The sequence below is a fragment of the Monodon monoceros genome, unplaced genomic scaffold, assembly GCF_005190385.1.
Source record: "Monodon monoceros isolate NGI ecotype Baffin Bay Population unplaced genomic scaffold, NGI_Narwhal_1 Super_Scaffold_2, whole genome shotgun sequence".
NCBI classification, from domain to species: domain Eukaryota; kingdom Metazoa; phylum Chordata; class Mammalia; order Artiodactyla; family Monodontidae; genus Monodon; species Monodon monoceros.
In genome coordinates, this window is record NW_021703776.1 from 84,042,559 (window position 1) to 84,060,621 (window position 18,063).

At 36.3% G+C, this 18,063-nt stretch overlaps 1 protein-coding gene across 3 annotated transcripts in view; it reads left to right on the plus strand.

Annotated features, from left to right (window-relative positions):
* Positions 1–18,063, plus strand: part of MKLN1 (muskelin 1) — a 178,691-nt gene that overhangs the window by 148,389 nt on the left and 12,239 nt on the right. For 2 of the 3 annotated variants that reach the window (XM_029233749.1, XM_029233751.1), the window contains exons 13-16: positions 2,866–3,013; positions 4,192–4,306; positions 5,756–5,895; positions 10,871–10,973. In XM_029233749.1, coding sequence (XP_029089582.1) covers positions 2,866–3,013; positions 4,192–4,306; positions 5,756–5,895; positions 10,871–10,973 — 506 coding nt within the window. Of the gene's footprint in view, positions 1–2,865; positions 3,014–4,191; positions 4,307–5,755; positions 5,896–10,870; positions 10,974–16,933; positions 16,936–18,063 lie in introns of all 3 variants that reach the window. The other variant, XM_029233750.1, reaches the window with a different exon arrangement.

Below are 18,063 nucleotides of genomic sequence, written 5' to 3' on the forward strand. Positions count from 1 at the left end.
ATATTTGGATACCTCGAAAAAGTTTCAGTGAAACTTTTTTTTTTTTTTTTTTTGCGGTACACGGGCCTCTCACTGTTGTGGCCTCTCCCGTTGTGGAGCACAGGCTCCGGACACGCAGGCTCAGTGGCCATGGCTCACGGGCCCAGCCGCTCCATGGCATGTGGGATCTTCCCGGACCGGGGCACAAAACCGTGTCCCTTGCATTGGCAGGTGTACTCTCAACCACTGTGCCACCAGGGAAGCCCCCGAGTGAAACATTTTTACTCTTATTTTTCACAAGTTTCTGCTCCAAGCTTGGTCTCTGTTAAGCCAGTCCAGAGATTTTTGTACTTTTGACATAACGTCTCCTCCCTTTTTTTGCTGATGGAAATCGTGCTTCTTTATTAATATTTCCTTACTACCTTCGTCCAGTCCACACCATTGCACTGTTAACAGCCTCCTAATTGATCTATGTATCTCACAAGCCTCTCACTTTGCCTGTCTATGCTGCATTGTTGATAGACATGTCAAATGATGCAGTGACCCTGTGGGGAGATGTGAAAGGGGATGGGGAATGACTGCTAATGGGTACAGGGTTTCTTTTTGGAGTAATGAAAATATTCTAAAATTAGATTGTGATGATGGTTTTATAGTGGATATACTAAAAAAAAACCCAAGCCGTATGCTTTAAATAGGTGAATTATATGGTATGTGAATGATATTCTGTAAAGCTGTTTGAAAAGCCAATAAAAGACTTAAATGTGTAACTTTGAGGCAAAAGTCAACATTTCGCAGAGTAAAAGGCATATTGTATATGAAAGATCAAAGAAATGGGAAGTGTATACTTTCTAATCCGCTTTATAATCAAAGTAATTTTTTATAATTCTTATAGTACAGATGTTATAAACATGGTAGTCTTACCTCCCTGAGTATTGTAAACCTGCCCACTGCTTTCATTTTTGAGAAGCAACACTTGTCATTTTTCTCTTCTGCTACAAAGCTGCTTCTAGGTAAAATGTGACAGTATGGAAGAGAAAGCATGTAACATTCTCACATGCCTCCCAGTACTCCTTTATTCTCCTCTCGGTGACCCAGCCCCATTTTATAGAATTCAAAAATCTCTTTCCCTCTGCACGGATTTCCATTCCACTCAGAAATTTCCGGTTCCTTATTTAAGGTATTTAAATGGGTCCTTATTTTAGGTAAGCAGTTTGTTGCATTCATTTATAATAAGTCATACATCTCTCATATTTGCATTTTAAAAGATTATAGAATAGGGGTTAGCAATTTTTTTCTATGAAGAGCCAGATGTAATTATTGTCGTTGCAACTACTCAGCCTTGCTATTGTGGGGTGAAATCAGCCACAGACAAAATGTAAATGAATGACTGAGGCCTGATTTGACCCTAGGCAGGTCAAATCAATCCATAGTTTGTCAACCCATGTTATAGAATTCTACATGGGATGAAGAAATTTAAGTGCAATAAATTTAGGCAGTTATGTCCTCCACTTCTACAACTAATGAAAATGATTTCATTTCTTTACTGTTTTATCTTTCTTCCAAGGTTACCTCAGGAAGAGAGGTCAGAACCTGGGTACTTTTGAAAGTTTACCAAGGCTTAATTAGAAAATACCAGGCTTTACATAACCACTAAAGACTGTGTATTATGAGGGTTGAGGTTATTGTTAAGAATAGGCTGATGTGTGTGTATAAAGATAAATGTATTTGTGTATGGATGCATACAAATTATGTATTGTGTTATATATGTGTGTATAATTTTTTAATATATTTACTGTGGGATGCATTTGGATAGTCTCTGAAATGTTCCAGACAAATTTATTGAATATGAATGTGAAAGGACCCATGAATTAAACTAGGAAAAAATACATATTGCATCATTTGGCCCTGCTAAAATAGGTAAAGATGAATAAATATCAATGTGGTTAGCATCTCCTCCCATAGTATTCTGGATTGATTGAAATGTTTTACTTCAATCTGATGTTTGTTTAGCTTTTTCAGCGTATGATAATTGTTCGTGTATAAAAGAAATGTAGTGTTGAAACAGTGGCATTATTTTTAAATCTGTGGCAAATATGTTGTGAATCATAAAATTATATTTCAACTAATATTTCCAAGTAATAATAGTGAGAAAATTTGCATTTGCTATATCAGTGTTTTACAAATTACTGGATAATGCTGAATGACCATCACTCATTTAATGGATTTCTCAGGAAATAAAATATTTTCTCAGAAAATTAACTCTGGGGAATTTGAGCCACTCAGGAAAACAAAATGGCATATTTTAGCCCCAAATATTTTATTTTATTTTATTTTTCTTGGAAATTATGTCATTTCATTGTAGGTCTTGAACAGGTATTTTAGATGACTTTGACCTTATTGAACAAACCGGCGTGTCAAATTTTTGTTTTTCTTGGTCGAGATTTGAATATTTTGTCTCTGCTATTAAATTAGAGCTGACCCAGATAATAAATCAGTTAAATAAAGCATTGCCCTTTTCCTCAATAAAAATGATTACATTGCATACCTCTTTCTATCTCTTCCCTCCTTCTAACTCCATTCTGGTAGTTAGCGTTCATTTATTTCAGCAAATAGTTGGGTAACTATTATATGCCAGGCAATTGTTTTAGGCACTGGGAACAAAACAGTGAACCAAACAACCTTTGCCCTTATAGAGTTTACATTTGAGTGGGGAGAAGGCAAGAAACAACTGATTATTGTTTAATATAAAAGTTATGTAGTCTGTTAGAAGGTAAGTGCTGTGGACACAAGTAGAGCAGGGTAAGGATGTAGTAATCTTTTATAGAGTAGTACTAATCTGTTAAGTAATGTTAATACTGTCATCTTATTTTCTCTTTCAATTTATAGTTCCAATGACAGGATTCACACAGAGAGCAACCATTGATCCAGAACTGAATGAAATACATGTCTTATCTGGACTCAGCAAAGACAAGGAAAAGAGGGAAGAAAATGTCAGAAATTCATTCTGGATTTATGACATTGTAAGGAATAGTTGGTAAGTAGCTCTTGTCTGTACTGCAATCACAGTGTAACATTTATTTGAGGTTGTTGGTTTATTCAAAAGACGAGAGAGATGGAAGGCTTATGTTAATTTGTGACGTCATATATTTTAATATCAATATTGGGGAGTGGAAAAGTCAGTACTGGTGCCTGTGTATACAGCGATGTTCAGCAAATGGATTTTACCGCTGAATTATTTCAATTAGTAGATGTTTCTTTGTCTGAGAGTCAAAAGAATTGTATTTTAGTCTAGCTTTTGCTACCAAGTAGGTGTGTAAACTTGAGAACCATGTATTTTTAATGTTCCCAGGTCTTTTCTTAGTTTTTATAAAGTGAAGCAGTTTGACTAGAGCAAGGTGGGGAGCATTATTATTTAGCATTTTCAAACTAGCCCTTTTGTCACAGAGCATCTCATAGAACTGCTGCACATTTTGCTTTGAAAAACACTGACCTAGGGCTTCCCTGGTGGCGCAGTGGTTGAGACTCTGCCTGCCGATGCAGGGGACACGGGTTCGTGCCCCGGTCCGGGGGGATCCCACATGCCGCGGAGCAGCTGGGCCCGTGGGCCATGGCCGCTGAGCCTGCGCGTCCAGAGCCTGTGCTCCGCAACAGGAGAGGCCACAGCAGTGAGAGGCCCGTGTACCGCAGGAAAAAAAAAACAAAAAACACTGACCTAGAGGATCCAGCTCTAATGTTCTGTGATTACTACATAAGTGAATATTCTCCAAAACAGAGGAACTTCAGAGAACTTCCTCCATTCAGTAATGGAGGGTGGTGCTCAGCAGCTAAGGAATTTATTATTTTCTAAATAAGACATTTATTTACAGTAAGAATGAAAGAAGTCTGTTGTGAGCTTTTTTATTGTGAATAGATAAATGTGATATCATCTCTTTCAGCCGTTGGTTTAAGCCTTCATATATGCTGATCCTGTTTCATAACACGAAGTAGTTTGTTCTTGAGAGAGATTTTTGATGGACATTAAAGAACTTCAGAACTCAGTTCTAACAAATTTAGATTATTTTATGAGGGTGACCAGAACTTTTAAGATTTGATGTGAACAAATTTATAATTTTTTGTTTGTAATTAGACATTGCGTTAATTTGCTTGCTACAATTGTATTATGTGTGCTGCTAGTTTTCTAAGATAGAATGCCTTAAAAGCAATGTCTTTCAGGTCTTGCGTCTATAAGAATGATCAAGCTGCAAAGGATAATCCAAGTAAAAGTCTTCAGGAGGAAGAACCATGTCCAAGATTTGCCCATCAGCTTGTATACGATGAGTTACACAAGGTATACTAACTACATTGACCTGTAAACTTTCTGTGATGTACAATTGGAAAGAATCTCAAAATATATGTTTCTGATTATTTTTAAGTAGATTTGAATAAAAATGACTGACATTTACTAGAACACGTAGCAGACATTTGATATCACCTTGTCCCTAAAATTCCTTAAGACAATAAACATTTTTGCATAGTCCACAGTTCCTGACACTTTTCTTATGAAAATGGCCAGTGGTTGCTGCTTCTTAGCTGCATAGATCTGATACATAGCATGGCCTATTGTTTCTGTCAATACAATATGAATATTCAAGTAGAAGATGTACAGGTTTCAGCACTTGTATACCTTTTTCCATGATATGAAAAGGTATATATAACTTCCTGATTTTAGATTTTCCCATTGTGTAAGAAGTCTTTTTATCTTTATTTTTCCTATCTATGATTGACATAATCTGTTCCATCAGCCTATGAAAACAGTCCTGAATTCTGAAGTTTTAGTGTCCCTAAGTGTTCAGAGTGGTTTCTTTAGCTATTTCTCCCTTAAATTTTACATGTTTGACGATTGGGCTCAGATTACATAGTAAATTACTGACAGAACCTGTATTCTTTCTGTTTAGGCCATAGATGATTATTTAAATCCTCTATCATTTGAGAACTTTAGGTAAAAGATACCATGGGAGTAAATAAAAGCCCTTTCTCTGAGAGTCTCCCAAATTAAAGGATAAGTGAATTTCCATCTATAGGACAGAAATAAATAATATCTCTGTTGTGTAACACTACTGGTTATAAATGTTTTCAAAATTTTCAAGAACTGCTTTAACACTTTGAGTACAGAATATTGCTAAAGCTGTAATTATAATAGTGAAATCATTGTAGTATTCCTTTTACATTTCTTATTTGATATTAATTGAATAATAGAAAAATATTTTAAAAGTTATTTCACAAGTCATATATGCCATTTAAAAATATTCAGCATTAAGGCTAAAGCAAAAGTAAGATGCTAAAATTTTTAAAGTTTCTAGTTACTGTTGACCTTCAGTGATTCAACTTGTGTGTCAGTTTTTTAAAAGATACCATTTTTTATTACGATCAACACTTGATTAACTTGATAATCCCCATTATTTGTTGCCCTAAGCAAACTCAGTATCTTGGAATAGCTTCTTACTATCATTGCTTTGTTTTATGTCTTCCATTGTCAGTGTAACTGTGGTGATACAACTTATTTTAATAGAAAATGTAATTTAAGGAAGTAGTCACAGTACTTTAAAGTAAAATGGAAACTTGAGAAAAAGCAGAAGCAGCCTTTAGTAGACATGTAATAATGTTTTAGTCTTTAGTAAAGCTAAAGAAGTTACTTGTTACACACTACTACCAAAATGAAGAAATTTTACTTTGACTTTCGTAGTTTCTTGAGTATGCATGCATTTTTTTAAAATCTGGTTTGTTTTATTTATTACAGGTTCATTATTTATTTGGTGGGAATCCAGGAAAATCTTGCTCCCCAAAGATGAGATTAGATGACTTCTGGTCACTGAAATTGTGTAGGCCTTCAAAAGATTACTTACTGAGGCATTGCAAGTACCTCATAAGAAAACACAGGTATAAAAATAAATCACTGAAAACTTTTATTTAGCATTATCAGCTATTGTTGGTATTACCTAAGCTTTGGAGATGTGACTTTGTCTTTGGAAATTTAGTAACATGACACTGTAAGTACTGTGAAGATCATGACTTTTGTAAATGCCCTGTTCTCCTTAGTTTTGCTTTCTTCTTTCAAAGGATGGTACAAAGTGAAGATAGATCTTGATGCTAAAAATTATTAAAAGATAGAGCAAGGATATTTTGCAGCTGTTAATGGAAAAAGTTTCTATGAACGTGATGAACCTACCTTAAAGCAACTCAAGGCCTAACCACTACAGATTATATCAGTTCTAGATGATTGGCATGTGAAGATTATTGGCATGTGACTGACCTGTTGATAACTCTCTTAACAGTGAATGTGATGATATAGTTGAGTAAATAATCTCTTTATAATTTGATGTTTCAGAATACAACTTCAAATATGATTATAGCCTTACATCATTACTTTTGCCATTTAATTGCAAAATCAAGTAATCAAACATTTTCATATGTCTCCTCAGTCATGTTTGCTTTTTAGCCTTAGCAGGTGATAAGCTGAAAAATGTAGAAAAATACATCTATCCCTTTGGTTACTGGTAGTGTTAGATCGTAATAAAAATTTACAATTTGGAGGGAGAGCAGTTCAGCTTTTAATGATGATAATAGGTACCATTTATGAGCAATTTTGTGTGCTAGATCCTGCATATTATTCTCACAATAAGACAGTGGAGTAGGTACTGTTATTATTACTCTCTTATAAAAGAAGAAATGGAAGCGTTTTTAAGTGGGTTGTATAACTGACCTAAGGTTGTTCAGCTGTAAGTGACAGAGCCGGGCTTTGATGCTGTGTATTCTGACTCCGGAGTTACCACTTCACCACCACCACCACCCCGTACACATCGGTATATACACAGACATGCACACATGTGTGTTTATATGTTTAGTATATAATTACGTATTATATTTTATATAGAATATAAATAAATAAAAATCTCTGTGTAGGTGTAAGTTAGATTTGTGTTCCTTTATCATATCGTGTTTGCTTGTTATTTCTCTCTCTGCTTTCACAAGTTGTGCTTGAGAGATAAATTGATAACAAAAGCTAGTTGCTTCTGTTACTTTGTTATTACTATGAATAATTAAAGAGTATTTCCTACAGAATCTATAGGAGAAAAGGTCTGAATTGTCACGTTGGCTGGATGGCAAGAGATAAATTCTGTCTTATTAACAAGATTTAAGCTTGAGGTACCTTCAGCTAATGTTTACGTTGCTAAAATATTATTCCTTGGTACTTAATGTTAAAGTTTGTTTTTAAAAGTTTAAAAAAACTTTAAACTTTGTTTTAAAAGGTTAAGACAAATAAGACAATAAGACAAATTTGGGGAAATCATAATGTTTTTTCTATTCCTACTTCAGATACAACAACTATAGTTAGAATGTTGAGTTGAGCTTTTAAAAAAAATTTCCTGACCAAAAGTCCACTAGAGATTAAAGAAGGTTGTCTAGTGCTGTATGTAAAGAATTCAAACTTACTTTATAAACACTTTCCTCTGGCTTTTTTTTTTTTTTTTGCGGTGCGCGGGCCTCTCACCGCTGCGGCCTCTCCCGTTGCGGAGCACAGGCTCCGGACACGCAAGCTCAGCGGCCATGGCTCACGGGCCCAGCCGCTCCGCGGCATGTGGGATCCTCCCAGACCGGGGCACGAACCCGTGTCCCCTGCATCGGCAGGCGGACTCCCAACCACTGCGCCACTAGGGAAGCCCTTTCCTCTGGCTTTTAATTAGAAAAGTAATCCATGGTTAATAAAGAAAAAAAAAAGTCCTCTCTCCCCACCACAAAGAATTGAATCATCCCCCATCCCACCATTCAAAAATAATATTTTGGTGTGTATCCCTTGAATTTTATGTGCACAAATAGAATTTTTGTTTGTTTAAAAAATAAGGATCATCTTGCTTTGAATCTGATGTCTTTTAATGAGTGATGTTATTACCATGTTAAAAAATAAAAATACAAATCATAATTATAATGGCTACATAGTGTTCTATTCTGTGTAATTTACTTAACTAGTCTCCTTTTGTTGAATATTTAGCTTATTTCCAACCTATTTGCAATTATAAATAACACTCTAGTTAATGTTATTATATACTTCCATATGCACCCCTATCAAAATTTCTGTAGGATAACGATAGACTTGATGAATTATACGTTGCCCTCCAGAAAGTTAATTTTCATTCCTTCTGGAAGTAAGTAGAATTATTCATTTTCCCACAACCAACCTATCCTAAGAAGTATTATTTTTCATCTTTGGCAGTCATTTTTCTCCTTTAAAAATCTGTCAGTGGACAGGTGAAATGACAATTTATGGGAATCTGAAATTTATATATATTATATATATATTATGGCATGTTTTAAGTTTCAAGTACAAAACATCATTAGTGACTTGTGCTAGTAAAGGCACAAAGTGAAAAATGAAAGTGGATAAGGAAAATAATAAGCAGTAACAAATTATTTAAATAATCAGTAACAAATTATTTAAATTTTTAATTACATTATGAAAGACTAGCAAATCTTGTGAGTGTGAGAATGATTCATGAAATAAAGTGACTGAAGTTGAAAGGTAGCAAGTTTCAACCTTGCTTCAAGGTAGCAAATAATCAGCCTTTGAAATTTGCTACTATTTAGTTAAAATATAAATTTTAAAGTATAAATTTGAAGGGAGAGAAGTATATTGAATGCCAAGAAAGTGTCTTTGTTCTTAATGGTGCCACATAATACAGAAAATAAAATGCCACTGTTTTTTTGCATAGCATTCAAGTTTCCAAATATATTGATGATTTGGGGGTGGAAAGGGGCAAAAGAAAAAAATTTTAATATGATTAGTTCCTTGTTCCTTTAGGTAGAGGGCAGAATTGTTGGCTGAAATATAATTCTAGACTGCAGACACAAGTCCAGTAATAAGTTTTTGTGGGCTAACAAAAAAGCTTAAAAAAGGAAAGAGAGAACACACCTTCCAGGAAAATGGATCCCTTTGCTGGATTTATTTAATAGTACAGTAGGTGTGTGTTGGTTAAGTTATCAGGTTACAAGGATAAAGACATACTTAGGATATCTCACTGAAAAACAATTTATTATGAGAATATCCAGAAAATTAAGGTGCTTCCTCAGCACTTGAACAGTGAGGCCTGGTGGAGAATTGTTTAGGATACTGAGACAATTCTAATAGCTAGAAGCTACTGAAGTAGCTTTCCTTGTAACTGAGCCTCTCTCTTTCTGCTTCTTTCTGTCTGCTTTTCCTGTTCTACTTCCTGACTCTGCTTTCTCTTATGGCTTCGGTAGGTGGCTAGGTAGCTAGGTAGTAGGAAGGAAGGGAGAGAAGGATAGGAAGAGAAGGAATCTGTCATCTCATATCTTCTGCTTATTGCCTTCTGTGTTTTGTATGTTTTTTGTGTCCTTGTGTATCTCACATTCAGATTCTCTAAGAGAGTATCTTCTTACAGAAAGTTCCCTAGAGAGAGTATCCCTATTGGAAAGAATTCTGCCAGGCCACTTTAAAAATGCTCATCAACTCAAGATGATTGCTTTTGGCTCAGGTGCCAAAACTCTGGTCTAATTCATTGTGGACAAGATGGAAGAGTAACATGGACCTAAGACTCTCATCTGAGGGTTGTAAGGCTGGCTGACAATCAGGGTACTATCTGGTACAAGAAAACTGTAATATTTTGCCAGTCTTTGCCCCTCCAGGTACCCTATCACTGAGATTAGCTCTAAAGACAGGAAATTATTGATGCCATCAGCTGAACACAGTTGTGAAAGGCTCTTCACTATTTTCCTTTCCCAAATGAAATTAAATGTCTTCTTTCTGTATAATATTTTGAAAAGCATACCAGTTTATTAGAAATAAATACATATCTAATTATGCTATTAAAAAAGGAATTATCATTATTTAAATAGATATATAGTCCCAAGCAGACTTTTTTAATTTAAGAAAATCCTTTGTTTCCTTTCAGCTTTGGAATCAGGGACACTTGAGTTTAATTCTACTTCTGCCACTTACTAGGTCTTAGCTTGGCCAAGTTCATTTACTAGGCTCAGTTCCTCATCTGTTTTTTTTTTTTTTAAATGATGATAAACTTCTCATCATAGAGTTATGGGAGGATACATGAAATGATATATGTAAGATACTTGATACAGTGTCTAGCACAAAACAAACGATTGATAAATGATTGCTACAGCTTTTGTTATTACTGAGACATGGAAATAGTCTCATTAAAAATATCTAATCAGTGTTAATGATACTCATTAAAAGAAACTATACTTAGACTTCCCTGGTGGTGCAGTGGTTGAGAGTCCGCCTGCCGATGCAGGGGACACGGGTTCGTGCCCCGGTCCGGGAAGATCCCACATGCCATGGAGCGGCTGGGCCCGTGAGCCATGGCCGCTGGGCCTGCACATCTGGAGCCTGTGCTCCGCAACGGGAGAGGCCACAACAATGAGAGGCCCGTGTACCGCCAAAAAAAAAAAAGAAACTACTCATTTCACTTTCTGAAGTATCTGTTAAACACCTCCAGTGGAGAGTATATGACACAAATTTAGGAAATTATTTTTATTTATGAAACATATTTGGCTATTTTGCACTTCTGTTATATAAAATATTTGACATATTCACTATGTTTTGTAGTTGATTTAATCTTAGCTTATAGTTTTAAGAGGAGGGTTGGAAATGCTCTTATCCAGTCTCTAGCACCACAGCCTGACATTACCATTACATCTCCAGGGACTCCACATGTACGCTATTTATATATGTGTCAGCATTCTTACTTCTGGATTCTTAAGCACAGGATTTTTAGATATCCACAGTATCTTCTCAGATACAGAGTATTCCAGTCTGGGTTTAAAAGGCTTTTCTGATGTTTTTTCATAACTCTAGACAATTATTCTTGTTTACATTTTCTAGGTTTGAAGAGAAGGCCCAAATGGATCCCCTTAGTGCTCTGAAATATCTACAAAATGATCTTTATATAACTGTGGATCATTCAGACCCAGAAGAGACAAAAGAGGTAAAGGTGGCAATAAACTTCAGAAATTGAACATTTGAAAAATTGTCTTTCTAACTTATATTTGTTGACTTTGTTCTTGGATGTTTAAAGTGAGGAAAATATGATGACACTAAAAATCTTAAAAATGGTACAGAGCAGATGAAATAAAAATTGAGTAGACGTATTTTCATGTGGTAATCTAAGATTCAAGTCACACAAAAACCTGTGATCCACTCAGAAAAGGATTCTCAGGTATAAAGTTTTAAGTAGTCATTAGATTTTGTACTGGAAAGGAAATAGAAAAATTTTACTTCTGCCATAGTTCCATACTTCCTTTACTTAAGGGTTACATAAAGTTCAGTATAAACTTTTTCTACTGATACTCGAAAATTCCCCTAAAAGAAGAAAGAAAACTCTCCTTTATTGTAAGGAGAAAGTGAAGAGAGGTTGGTGGGAGTAGAATCTTTGCTGGCTTGATATTTAGTTATATGAATGTTGTAGCAGTACAGTTTTACCATAGGCTACTAACTTCGTTCATCAGTAGCCCCTAAGCTTGAGAACTTAGTAACAGATCATTACTTTTCAGTTTTTGTGGTACATAACATGGGATGGAAGCAGCTGTTTCTAAGATTTAATATTCTTAGGGCATATTTGCATATCCACAGTGTGTGAATATACCTGCAATGAGTTTCATGGTCTTACAACCTCTCTTCCAACTTCTAAGATTCCTTTTGTCACTTCTTCCTTTTGCTAACTATTCTTGTTCATAGTTCATCTAGCAACATCTGAACTGCAATCCATTTTACCTTCCATTCTCAGAATTGGTGATTATATGTAGTTCTGTTCCTTACATCCTGTTAGCTGTTGCTGTGCTTTGGCTTTGTAATAGCAACATCAAGCAGTGTTTTCCTCTGTTCAGCATTGACACAGGTATCAGACTGAATGACTTTCAGGTACCAGGTTCATTGTACTTTCAAGCAGAAGAGCCTGCATGTCCTTGGCACCAAAACAAAGAAATACTCTTTCATAGCTGCCTTCTGTGAAAATAAGCCCTAGTTCTCTCACTCAGTATTGGTTACAACCCTTCAGTAGGTGGAGAATCAGCAGAACACATTTTAAAACCCCCTGAAAAAGGACAGTTAATTGTCTTTTCTTGAGTCTTCAGTCAATTCATGATACTATTTGAAATAGGGAGAACTGTCACGATTTTGCCAAGTAGCAGAATATATTTGGTTTAATCTGTTATGGCTTATAAACTGAACATAGTTGTGAAGAGTCTGTTAATGTTCATTTTGTTAGACCATGCATTTGAGAGTTATAAATGGATTTTCTTGTGTTTTCACCATAGTCTGTCTAAAATGGCTGTAATCCGGAACATTCATTTTTCTTTTCTTTTTTAAAACCAAACCAAAACAAAATGTTTCAAAGTAAATAATTTCAGCTGTGTGAGTTGCAAGTAGGCCAAAGAAAACAGACAGTTTGCTCTTAAAGCTAAGCTAGTAGGAAAGTCCAGGACAGGGAGGTATCTCAAGTTCAAACAGTCATTTTAAGAATTTTGGTAGTGGGTTTCTCTTTTCCTGAAGAGTATCAAATTGTGATTTTGTATGCCACAGACTTCCACTCCATTTCTGAAAAGCTGTATCTATCAAGAGTTGTTTAACCCTAGTAGAAGTTAGTAAAAATGATGTTATTCATGTGTATGTCAGCATAAGAATCACTTTAGAAGCTTTTTCAGAACAATACCCTCACCCTAAGAGTCTCCTCTGTCTGCTCTTTTACAATGGAAAACTGAAAACACACCTAAAAAATTGAGAATTAGTGGTCTGTAAGGTTATTCTTTTGTTTAAAAACGTGTGAACAGATTTCGTTTGGGGAAAGAAATCCCTTGGGGACAGCTCCAGTGTATATATATGTACTTACAGTATCTGTTAGTGAGGCATATAGATCTTCGCTTTTCATTGTAAGAAATCATTCCCCTTTTTGAGAAAGGCCTTACTGCTCTTCATTTTCTGTAGTAGCTTGGTTTTGTTCTCTATGTACGTTTTACAAATTTTTCATTATATTAAATGATTTTATCAGCAACCAGAAGTGGTTTTTAGATCTTTCTCCCCCTTTTCTGGGTCATCATTGTGTCTTTTAGTCGCAAAATGCTGGTGGACTATCAACTAATAATGGTTCTTTGCTTTCTTCCAGTCTCCAGAGCATGGGTTCTAAATTGGTGATGAGCTTATAATAAAGCTTATGAGCATTGTATTTTTTTCTAGAAAAGGGCCAAGAAAAGGATGCTTAAACTGATTCTACCATTTTCAGAGAGGATTCTATAATAGAGAAGGAACAAGAGAAACAAGTTTTCAGCCAGTATTGCACACTTTGTATTAATTGTCTTTCTACTGAGCTTCCAGTGTACTGATGTCATTTATTTAAAATATTGTGTAGAGTTCCTACAATATGCCAGGCATTCTTCTAGGTACAATAGATATACCAGTGAACCAAACAAGATACTTGCCCAGGAGGTACTTACATACTAGTGGGGGGGAACAATAAACATATTAAATAAATTATACTGTGCATTAGAATTTGATAAGTATTGTAGGAAAGTTAAAAAGAGATCAAAAATGTAAGGGGACTTCCCTGGTGGCGCAGTGGTTAAGAATCCACCTGCCAATGCAGGGGACCTGGGTTCAAGCCCTAGTTCGGGAAGATCCCACATGCCACAGAGCAACTAAGCCTGTGCGCCACAACTACTGAGCCTGCGCTCTAGAGCCCGCGAGTCACAACTACTGAAGCCCTCGAGCCACAACTGTGGAAGCCTGCGCGCCTAGAGCCCGTGCTCTGCCACAAGAGAAGCCACCACAATGAGAAGCCTGCACACCGCAACGAAGAGTAGCCCCCGCTTGCCACAACTAGGGAAAGCCCGCGTGCAGCAACAAAGACCCAACGCAGCCAAAAATAAAATCTACGTTTAAAATATATATATACATATATATATATATATAAGGGGTAAGAATTGGGCAGTTGCAGTATTAAATAGAATAATCATAATAGACCTCATTTGGAAATCAGATTTGCACAAGGACTTGAAGAATATGAGGGCGTGATCTAAGTAGATAATTTGGGGAAGATAATTCCTAGCAAAGGGAGGGCTAGAACAGAGACCCCTGGGATGGAGAGTATTTGGCTTTGTTTATAACAACAAGGAGACACTCGTGGCTGGAGTAGAGGTAAGGAGAGTGAAAGCAGTCAGAGATGAGGTCCAAGAGGTAAGAGCAGGGATTGGCAGAACAGGTTATGAATGACTTCATAAGTCATTATTAGGACTTTGGCTCTTACTCTGAATAGGGAGCTGGTTCAGGGTATTGTCCATGCAGAGGAGTGATATCATCTGCTTTATGTTTTAGTTAGGTCACTCTGACTACTGTATTGAGAATAGACTAAAAGGGAACAAGGATGGAGGCAAAGAGAATATGAGGGAGGTGTAGAAATCTAAGCAAGGGGGATTGTTGCTCAGAGCAAAGTAGTAGCAATAGAAATGGTGAGAAGTAAAATAGATCAGATTCTCTCTCCCTCCCTCCCTCCCTCCCTCCCTCTCTCTCTCTCTATATGTATTTATTTATATACATGTATGTATGTATGTATATACTTTTTTGGCTGCATTGGGTCTTCGTTGCTGCACGCGGGCTTGCTCTAGTTGCAGCGAGCGGGGTTTACTCTTCTTTGCGGTGCGCGGGCTTCTCATTGGGTGGCTTCTCTTGCTGCAGAGCATGGGCTCTAGGCACATAGACTTCAGTAGTTGCAGTGCGTGAACTCGGTAGTTGTGGCATGCGGGCTCTAGAGTGCAGGCTCAGTAGTTGCGGCGCACGGGCTTTTAGTTGGTCTGCGGCATGTGGAATCTTCCTGGACCAGGGATGGAACCCATGTCCCCTGCATTGACAGGCAGATTCTTAACCACTCCGCCACCAGGGAAGTCCCCTCAGTATATTTTAAAGGTAGAACCAACGGAATTTTATGATTGGATGTAGGGTTTGAAGGAAATGACTCCAAAGTTTTGAGCCTGAAAAGCTAGAAGGATGGAGTTACTGTCAACTGAAATGAGAAGGTGGAGCCTCCTGACTGGAATCAGGAGTTTAATTTTGCATATGTTCAGTTTGAGTTGCCTGTGAAACAGCCAGCTTGAGATGTTGAAGTGATAGTTGGATGTTCAAGTCTGAAGCTGGGGGGAGAGGACTGACTTTATTCAGATTATGTACTATTACTCAGTACCTGTTAAAAGTCTAGGCCAGTACATAGCAGTGCCACTTATTTAATTGGATGGTTAAAGTAACAGTTTTCTCCCCATCCTTCTGTTTAGAGCCAGTGAAGTTTATCTTTCATCTTAGAAGTTAGAAAAGAGCAACAAATTAACCCCAAATAAGTATTCACTAGAATATAGGAAATTAGTAAAATAGGAAACAGTAGAAAAAATATAAAAAGTGAAAAGTTTGTTCTTTGAAAAAGTGACTAAAATTGGTCAACCTCTAGCAAGACTTATCAAGGAAACAAATAATGAAAACATAAATTATCAGCATCACAAATGAAAAGGGGAGATCATTACAGCCCTACCTACATTAAAAGTGTACTAAGGAGATATTATGAACAAGTTTGTCAACAAATTCAGCAACTTGATGAAATGGACAAATTTCTTGAAAGATACAACTTACCAAAACTAACACAAGAAGAATTAGAAAATCTTAAGGAACTCCATATCAATTACAGAGATTGAATTTGTAATTGAAAACTTTCCAAGAGAGAAAATACTAGGCCTGGATGGCTATATCAGTAAATTCTATCAACCCTTTAAGGAAGAAAAAAATGCCAATTTGGTATAGATTTGTAGAAATCAGAATAAGACAGAACACCTTCTAAATCCTTTTATGAAGCAGCTTAACTCTGATGTAAAAACCCAAAAAAGACATTACAAGCAAAGAAAATTACAGACCAATAGCCCTGTGAATGTAGATACAAAATTCTTAAGAAAATTTTAGTTAACTGAATCCAGCAATATATAAAAAGGTTAATGCACAATAGCCAAGAGGGGGTTTATGCTAGGAGTACAAGGTTGGTTTCACATTTGAAAATCAGTATATTTCACCACATTGGCAGAATGAAAGAGAAAAACCACAGATCACCTCAATAAGTGAAGAAAATCATTTGACAGAATGCAAAACCCATTGATGATAAAAATTCTTAACAAATCAGGAATAAAGGAAACATCATAAATCTCATAAAGGGCATCTGTGAAAAACATACAGCTAGTACCATAGTTAACTGTAAAACATTAAACCCTTTCCCCTAAGATTATGACAAGGAAAGGTTGTCTGCTTCAACACCTCTATTTAGCATTGTGCCAGAAGTCCTAGCTAGTACGATATGGTAAGAAAAAGAAATAATCAGCATATAGATTTGAAAGGAGGAAGTAAAATTGTTTGCATTTTTAGATGACAAATTAAAGAATACCTAAATAGATGGAGAAATAAATCACATTTGTGGTTTGAAAGACTAAAAAGTGTTGAGATGCCCATTCTCCCCAAATCGGTTTATAATTTAATGCAGTTCCTGTCAATATTCCAGTCAGTTTGGGTTTCTTTGTTGTTGAGGAGATAGACAAACTTATTCTAAAATTTAGTCAAAATGCAAAGGCTCTGGACTAGCTAAAACAATCTTGAAAAAAGAAAAAGTTGGAGGTCTCATACTTACTACCTGATTTCAGGACTCTGTATAGAGCCATAGTAATCAAGGTGGTGTGGTACTGGCTTAAGGATAGACAAATAGATCAATAGAACAGAATAGAGTTCAGAAACAGACTCATATATATGCAGTCAGTTTATTTTTTTGACCAGAGCACCAAGTCCAATAAGGAACAGAAAGGTTTTTTAAACAAATAGTGCTAAATAACTGGATATCTCAACCCCTATTTCACTTTTTTTTTTTTTTTTTTTTTTTAGCGGTACGTGGGCCTCTCACTGTTGTGGCCTCTCCCATTGCGGAGCACAGGCTCCGGACGCACAGGCTCAGCGGCCATGGCTCACGGGCCTAGCCGCTACGTGGCATGTGGGATCTTCCCGGACCGGGGCACGAACCCGTGTCCCCTGCATCAGCAGGAGGACTCTCAACCACTGCGCCACCAGGGAAGCCCGTCGACCCCTATTTCACTCTTAACACAAAAATTAAGATGGATTATGGATCTAAGTATAAAACCCAAAACAATGAACCTTTAAGAAGAAAACAGATTATCTTCACAACTTTGGGATAAGCAAAGCTTTCTTGGACATGACACAAAAGGCACTAATAATAAAAGAAAAAGTTGACAAATTGGACTTCAACAAAATTAAAATTTCTACTCATTAAAAGACATTATCAAAAAAAAATAGATGAGGGAATTCCTTGATGGTCCAGTGATTGGGACTTCACGGTTTCATGGCAGAGGGCCTGTGTTCGATACCTGGTCGGGGAACTAATATCCCACAGGCCACACCATGCGGCCAAAAATTAAAAATAAAAATAAAAATAGACAAGCCTCAGACCAAATAATATCTGCAGTAGATATGTCTGACAGAGGACTGATACCCAGAATATATGAAGAAGTTTCATATATTTTTAGCTCTTCCTTTTATCCCCTTTTTTCCTAACTAATTTGTCCAGTTTCTTACATTCAAAGGATGATTAATCAGGTGACTGATACCTGAAATTTTGAAGGCTACAAGTACAAGTGTGAAATACGTCCTGAAGAATCAGTGGTATGAACTGCTCAAGTCTTGCAAAGTGCCAAGTAAACTCCACTGAGATTCAACTCATTTGTATACTCTTATTCCTTCCTTTAACTGACCTGTTTTCCAGCATCCTCATTCAAGATAAATATGAATAGTTCTCCTAAAGTTTTATTTCTGTACCAATTTGTTAAAGTACAAGTGATGCAATACTTTTATCTTATTTTGTCATTGTTCAGTTGCATTGTCTGATTTAAACTAACTCTGGCTAGCCTGGGAATCTAATCAACACAACATTTTTTCAATGTAAAAAAGACCTTTGAGCCTTTATAATTATATAACAATACAATTATATATGACCATGGAAT